This window comes from Haematobia irritans, chromosome 5, assembly GCF_050003625.1.
Source record: "Haematobia irritans isolate KBUSLIRL chromosome 5, ASM5000362v1, whole genome shotgun sequence".
In the NCBI taxonomy this organism is placed as follows: Eukaryota; Metazoa; Arthropoda; class Insecta; order Diptera; family Muscidae; genus Haematobia; species Haematobia irritans.
Window position 1 is genome coordinate 126,812,861 of NC_134401.1, and position 8,299 is coordinate 126,821,159.

General features: G+C 36.5%; 1 protein-coding gene across 1 annotated transcript; it reads right to left on the reverse strand.

The window, feature by feature from the left end:
- Positions 1-2,156: 2,156 nt before the first annotated feature.
- LOC142240042 (uncharacterized) lies at positions 2,157-7,400 on the reverse strand. Its single transcript, XM_075311763.1, has one exon. It carries the CDS (start codon positions 7,398-7,400, stop codon positions 2,157-2,159), a length of 5,244 nt encoding a protein of 1,747 aa, XP_075167878.1.
- Positions 7,401-8,299: the final 899 nt, after the last annotated feature.

Consider the following 8,299-nt stretch of genomic DNA (forward strand, 5'->3'; position numbering starts at 1 on the left):
CGATAAAAAAGCGGATTTTCTGCCAAGGCCCATTCACTGAAAATTCGACGTTGTGGCTCGTTAGTAAGTCTATTCATGATGAAATGTCAAAGCATACTGAGCATCTTTCTCTTTGACACCATGTCTGAAATCCCACGTGATCTGTCAAATACTAATGCATGAAAATCCTAACCTCAAAAGAATCACCCTTTATAAAAATTTAAATTTTTTTAGGTTTTGGGTGGATTTTTAAATTTTTTGAGGGTGGTCACGAATTATCGTCCTTTTCGCTCTAGGACGCATATTTAAGGAGATATGGCCAAAAGAAGTTTTTCATATAAAAATTTCAATTTTTTTAGGATTTGGGTGGATTTTTCAATTTTGTGAGGGTGGTCTCGAATTATCGTCCTTTTCGCTCTAGCACGCTTAGTTTAGGAGATATGGCCAAAAGAAGTTTTTCATATAAAAATTTAATTTTTTTTAGGTTTTGGGTGGATTTTTCAATTTTCTGAGGGTGGTCACGAATTATTGTCCTTTTCGCTCTAGGACGTATATTTAAGGAGATATGGCAAAAAGAAGTTTTTCATATAAAAATTTCAATTTTTTTAGGATTTGGGTAGATTTTTCAATTTTTTGAGGGTGGTCACGAATTATCGTCCTTTTCGCTCTAGGACGCATATTTAAGGAGATATGGCCAAAAGAAGTTTTTCATATAAAAATTTCAATTTTTTTAGGTTTTGGGTGGATTTTTCAATTTTTTGAGGGTGGTCACGAATTATCGTCCTTTTCGCTCTAGGACGCATATTTAAAGAGATATGGCCAAAAGAAGTTTTTCATATAAAAATTTCAATTTTTTTAGGATTTGGGTGGATTTTTCAATTTTTTGATGGTGGTCACGAATTATCGTCCTTTTCGCTCTAGGACGCATATTTAAGGAGATATGGCCAAAAGAAGTTTTTCATATAAAAATTTCAATTTTTTTAGGTTTTGGGTGGATTTTTCAATTTTTTGAGGGTGGTCACGAATTATCGTCCTTTTCGCTCTAGGACGCTTAGTTTAGGAGATATGGCCAAAAGAAGTTTTTCATATAAAAATTTCAATTTTCTTAGGATTTGGGTAGATTTTCCAATTTTTTGAGGGTGGTCACGAATTATCGTCCTTTTCGCTCTAGGACGCATATTTAAGGAGATATGGCCAAAAGAAGTTTTTCATATAAAAATTTCAATTTTTTAGGATTTGGGTGGATTTTTCAATTTTGTGAGGGTGGTCACGAATTATCGTCCTTTTCGCTCTAGGACGTATATTTAAGGAGATATGGCCAAAAAAAGTTTTTCATATAAAAATTTCAATTTTTTTAGGATTTGGGTGGATTTTTCAATTTTTTGATGGTGGTCACGAATTATCGTCCTTTTCGCTCTAGGACGCTTAGTTTAGGAGATATGGCCAAAAGAAGTTTTTCATATCAAAATTTCAATTTTTGTAGGTTTTGGGTGGATTTTTCAATTTTTTGATGGTGGTCACGAATTATCGTCCTTTTCGCTCTAGGACGCATATTTAAGGAGATATGGCCAAAAGAAGTTGGTGAGGAATAAAACAAATGTTGAGTTTGAATTTTATTACACCATAAGGTAGATTTATTAAAAATTCTGTTGAAGACTTTATTCGCGAGCTGTTCACTTGTTTCAATCAATGGGCGAAGCTAAAGTGATTTTTGATTTCATTGTTCAATTCTAGTGTACCAAATTTAAAGCGGTACTTCATTCATTATTTTATCAATGATATTTCAAAGTCATTCATATTTTCTACATACGTATAAAGTATTGCTTAAGCTTACTCTTTTTCATTCATAGGTTTACATTCATTGATATTAACAGTTTTTGAAAGCAACAACAACATATTCATATTAGTAAAGTAATATAAAAAACAACAATAACAATACTCATTGAGAATCGTTCTACGTGAGATTATTAAAGTGACAAGAGCAATGAGTATAATTATGAATGAGAACACAGTGTTATATTTATGAATGAGAGCAATGTGTTATACACAACGAGAAATATATAATATAACAAATAGACAGCTAAGCATGAATGAAGTAAATAATAATAAATTTGAAGCGAGCACAGTGTGGATTAAAAGTACGTTCACCACCATCCCGGCCCCCCTGAAACGTAGTTTCAGATTATGGGAAGTTTTACCAAGGTAGAAATAGGACGTGTCATTTCTCCGCATTGCGTTTTAAGTTTTACAGCTCTTACATTGCCATCTATACCGGGATATGTTTCGATCACTTTTGCCAGTAGAAATTTGGAGGGAGGTAAATTCTTTTCTTTGACTACAACAACATCTCCAACTGCTAGATTTGGTTGAGGTCTATTCCATTTTGGTCGCTGTTGCAGAGAAGTTAAATATTCTTGATGCCAACGTCGCCAGAAACCTTGAAACATATTTTGTACATGCTGCCAATATCCAAGTCTGTTTGGTGTGAGGTTGACCAGATCTCCTTCGGGAACAGTTGTATAAGGCCTGCCAATAAGAAAATGAGCCGGCGAAAGGTATTCGCAATCTGTATCTGGAACAGTGCCTAAGGGTCTTGAATTAACTACGGCTTCCACCTGAGCCAATAGAGTGTGCATCTGCTCGAATGTTAATTCTGTATTTCCAATAACTCGTTTAAGATGCAACTTAACCGATCGAACCGCCGACTCCCACATTCCACCCCAGTGGGGTGCAAATGGAGGAATAAACGTCCATTGTATACCGTCTTCGGCTAAAGATGCGGAGACAATTTCGTTATGAGTTTGCGACAAAATTACTTTGTGCATCTCGTTTAATTCTCGAGATGCCCCAAGAAAATTTCTTCCATTGTCACTAAAGATTTTTTTACATTTTCCTCTTCTCGATATAAATCTTTTTAAAGCGGCAATAAAACAATCGGTGCTTAAATCAGTGGCGAGTTCCAAATGTATGGCGGAGGTGACTAGGCATACAAATAAACAGATATACCCTTTAGATTTCTTTGCATTTCGTCCTGAGTATTGTTTTAAAATTATTGGGCCTGCATAGTCGCAACCAGTGTTTTCAAAGGGAAACGCTTGACGTACCCGGATGGATGGTAAATCTGCCATTAACTGTTGTGTATTAATTTGTCGTTGTCGAAAACATTTGAGGCAATTATGAGTCAGATTTCGAATCAGATTTCTTGCACCAATAATCCAATAGGTTTGACGGGCAATAACAAATAAGGCCGATACTCCGGGATGCAGATTTTTCTCATGAAGGTTTTGTAAAATCAATTTGGTTATTCGGCTACATTTTGGCAAGATTATTGGATATTTGGAAGCATTGTCTAGTTCTGAGTTACGTAGGCGCCCACCTACTCGTAACAAGCCGCTGCCGTCTATGAAGGGGTGTAGTTTTGCTAATGAAGATGTTGTACTTACTAGGCGTTTACTCTGTAATAGCGTGCGCTCTTCGCTAAAGGCATCTTGGGCATACTTTGTCAGAATCAATTCGGCGTGTTTAAAGTTGTTGAACGAAATATTCGGCGATTTTATTTGGTGTGGATATCTAGTGGCATTGATGAACTTGAAGATGTAGGCTACGACACGTATGAGTTTATTCCATTTCGAAATGCGGTGTACCAATTCATGTAGTAGATTATAGTCATTCACTGTTGAGACCAGAACTTTTGAAGAAAGTTTAAAGGCAGAAAGGGCGTCAGGATCTGTAATTACATCAAATGAATTAGAACAGTTATTCATATTACTGATTTGGAATGGGTCCCTCAGCCATTGTGGGCCCTTCCACCAAAGATCAAAGGAACGAAGTGTTGATACAGGCATCCCTCTTGAGGCACAGTCGGCCGGATTTTCTTTAGAGGCAACATGATTCCAAAACTTACGAGGCAATATTTCCAATATTTCTGATGTTCTGTTGGCTTCGAATGTCTTTAACTTAATGGGTGGTTGAGATAGCCAACACAAAACAATTGTTGAATCACACCAAGCTCGTATATCAATTGATTTGTGTGGCAAGGCTTCTTTTATTCTTTTGAGTAGACGAAATAAAATAAGAGCTCCGCATAATTCAAGACACGGCAACGATTTTTGTTTGATGGGAGCTACCCTTGTTTTAGCAGCAATGAGTTTGACATGAGTATGACCAGTGTCGTCTACGAATCGACAATAAACTGCGGCAGAGTATGCGTGTATGGAAGCATCCGAGAAACCATGCAGCTCCAATTTTGTGACATCATTCAAAATGTATCGTGGAAGTGTAAAATCTTGAATAGAAATTAAATCTTGTCGAAATGTAGTCCATTGACGTGTAAGATTTTCAGGAAGTGGTTCATCCCACGATAGCTTGTGTGACCATAGTTCTCTTAGTAGAATTTTAAATTGTATTACCACAGGAGATAATAAACCCATGGGATCAAATATACGTGATACATCAGATAGTACCTGCCTTTTTGTTGCGACTGGATTTTTGTTGAGTTCTATATGATACCCCAGTTGATCTGACGATGGTCTCCAAAAAATACCGAGCACCTTTTTTACATCCTTTTCGGGAGCTGCAAAAAACAATTGATCTTGTGTACTATCTGATATACTCACGCAATTTGAAACCCATTTCCTTAGTTCCAGGCCTGCTTGGGCTAGTAGATTTACCAAATTGTCACGTATGAAAACGATTTCTTCTTCCGTTTGTGCCCCGGTAATAACATCATCTACATAAAAGTCCTCCATTACCACCTTCGATGCAATGGGGAACTTGGATTTATAATCATAGGCTAACTGCTCCAACACTCGTACTGAAAGATATGGCGCACAAGATGTGCCATATGTAACCGTGCATAAAATGTAATGTTGTACCTCGTGTAACGGCGACTCTCTCCATACAATACGTTGATAATTTTTGTGATGTTCAGATATCCATATTTGTCTGAACATTTTTACTATGTCGGCTGAGAAAACATACCTGTGGAAACGAAATCTCAAACAAACAGCAAATAAGTCCCGTTGTATACTTGGCCCAATGTGCAAGTTATTATTAAGCGATATACCGTTGGAATCTTGAAATGAGCCATCAAACACGACTCTAATTTTTTCTCCCAAGACTGGATGATGGGGTAGATAAAAAACTCTACCATCAGTAACATTAATCTCATGAGGTTTGAGTTTACGCATATGTCCCAATTTTTCATAATCTCGCATAAAACCAATATACTTATCTCGAATTGCTGGATTTCGTTGAAGCCTTCTTTCGACAGCATAGAATCGAGATAGCGCACCATTTAGTGTATTTCCAAATATTGGGTTTTCATTTTTAAAAGGCAACTGAACTACGTACTTACCATCACTTGCACGCGAGTGAGTGGTTTGAAAGTGCGTCTCTACAAAAATGTCATCTGGATCGGCTTTAGTATGGTGTTCAGTTTCTTCTAGTTCCCAAAAGCTTCGAAGGCAACGATCAATATCCACGGTGGTAACAAGTGTAGTAGTTTGGTTGTAAATTTGCTCTGTCTCAGCACAAGTTACAACCCATCCAAAAATTGTTGAAATTGCAATAGTATTTCCCTGTGAATCAATACGTTTGTTGAATGTGAAAATGTTCCAAATATGTTCTAGGCCAAATAAAATATCAATCTGTGACGAAATGTTGTATGTGGGGTCAGCAAGAGGCAAATCCATAAGTTGATTTTTGATCTTATTTTCAAAGCTGTGGCCAGGAAGAGATGTAGTTATTTTAGGCAGAACATGTACCTTGGCGTTAATCGATTGCTCAGAGATGCGTGAACGTACGAATATTTGACATAAACCCCGAGTTGTCTCGGCTTTAATTGATGAAATACCATTTACAATTATTTTTGAGGGATATCTTTGAAGGCCTAGACGTTGAGCACAACTCTCAGTGATAAAAGACAGCTTTGAAGCGGTATCTAATAAAGCTCGACATGTTATAAACTTTCCAAAGCGATCTCTGACATAAATAGAAGCAGTGGGCATGATAAATTCTTTGTCTGACGTACAATGTTTACTACTAGATGGAAGTGAAGGTAACGAAATGGGACATGCAATGTTAGCGGTAGTGGACCACTGAATATTGGCACTAGCTGTATTATTAGAAGAAGACGGTGATTCAGGGGGTGAAGACTCCGAAACTTGACCGGGTAAATATGTAGGTTCATGTTCATTACTCGGAAGATGTAGGAGTGAATGATGTCTTCGATGACATTGCTTGCATCTACCTTTTGATGCACAGTTGGAAACCGCATGACCCTGTCTGAGACAATTATAACATAGTGCAGATTCTTTTACGAAGTGACGGCGCTCATTAATATCTTTTTGCAGAAATGTGGGACATGTAAAGATTGAATGGTCGGGACACTTGCACAATAAACAGCTGGGTTTTGCTTTAGTACTCACCAGACATTTTGTATGGTTACCTTGTGACTTGCCTGAATGACTGTGCTTGGATTGATGGGCCTGTTTCTTTGCACACAATTCAACCTCTTCGCAGCGATTGTCTAAGAATTCAAAAAAATCGTTAATGGTAGGAAGTGGATTATCTCGACTCTCACGAATCCACTTGCTCTTTGATTCAGGATCAAGTTTAGATAACAATAAATAGATTAACCACCAATCTCTTTCATCTTTACCTATAGCATCAAGACCACGAATTATTTCATTTGCCCCGTCAGATATTTTTCTCATGGTTGCAGCATTTTCCGTCGATATTGATGGTAGGGCCATAAATGCTTCTATGAAAGAAGTAACAATTTGCTTAGGGCGATCATACCTATCATTGAGCCTTGTCCAAGTTGTTTGAAAAGCAGTTTCGGTAACCGGAATATGTTGTATTAATCTTGCGGCATCTTCTTTGAGTAGCGACTTCAGGTAATGAAACTTTTGAATATTTGATATTCCTTTGGATCCTATAGCGCTCTCAAAAAGATCTTTAAAACTTGGCCAATCTTTGTATGTCCCTGTAAAAATTGGAATATTTATGCGAGGTAAATCATTTTCTTTAGGATGGCTAGTCGTTGAAAGTTTTTCCAAAAATGCAGCCTGTTGATCTGCCAACTTTGCTATTGCTCCCGAGTTGGCTGTACTTTCATTCAAAGTAGGAGCATATTGTGATTTTAAAGCATACAGTTTACCACGCGCTGAAAGGTATTTCTCTTCGTAGCTTGCAAAATCAGCCTCCGGGTCCGCAAAATTTTCCACATCTTTGAATTTGTATAAATCATCTGTTAATTTTACAAACGCTTGCCAAACCTCTTCCAAACGCTCCAAGCGGCTAACCACATCATCGAAAGTTGTTTCTGCGGATGGAACCTGAGCAAACGCCAAAGTACGAGTAATTGAGCCTTTCAAGCGACCTCTGGTCATCGTCAAGGAATTCATTTCTTCCGACATGATGTGTTATTTTTTACTTTAATTTGCACAAGAACTTCCTGAAGACAAGTATAGTGCAATCAAATTTGCGTCCAAAACTTGATCAGAACGAGATCGATTTTTTTATTTTTTAAATAAAATTGATACGTTCTTCGATTTTGATAGTTGTGGAATTCCAGATTTTATTAAATGACTGGAAGATCCGGTTCCAGAAGGACCAACACTTATGGTGAGGAATAAAACAAATGTTGAGTTTGAATTTTATTACACCATAAGGTAGATTTATTAAAAATTCTGTTGAAGACTTTATTCGCGAGCTGTTCACTTGTTTCAATCAATGGGCGAAGCTAAAGTGATTTTTGATTTCATTGTTCAATTCTAGTGTACCAAATTTAAAGCGGTACTTCATTCATTATTTTATCAATGATATTTCAAAGTCATTCATATTTTCTACATACGTATAAAGTATTGCTTAAGCTTACTCTTTTTCATTCATAGGTTTACATTCATTGATATTAACAGTTTTTGAAAGCAACAACAACATATTCATATTAGTAAAGTAATATAAAAAACAACAATAACAATACTCATTGAGAATCGTTCTACGTGAGATTATTAAAGTGACAAGAGCAATGAGTATAATTATGAATGAGAACACAGTGTTATATTTATGAATGAGAGCAATGTGTTATACACAACGAGAAATATATAATATAACAAATAGACAGCTAAGCATGAATGAAGTAAATAATAATAAATTTGAAGCGAGCACAGTGTGGATTAAAAGTACGTTCACCACCAGAAGTTTTTCATAAAAAAATTTCAATTTTTTTTAGGATTTGGATAGATTTTTCAATTTTTTGATGGTGGTCACGAATTATTGTCCTTTTTGCTCTAGGACACTTAATTTAGGAGATATG

Bases quoted from the DNA above. Each gene is read 5' to 3' on its own strand.
- LOC142240042 (XM_075311763.1), bottom strand. From the start codon at position 7,400: ATGTCGGAAGAAATGAATTCCTTGACGATGACCAGAGGTCGCTTGAAA.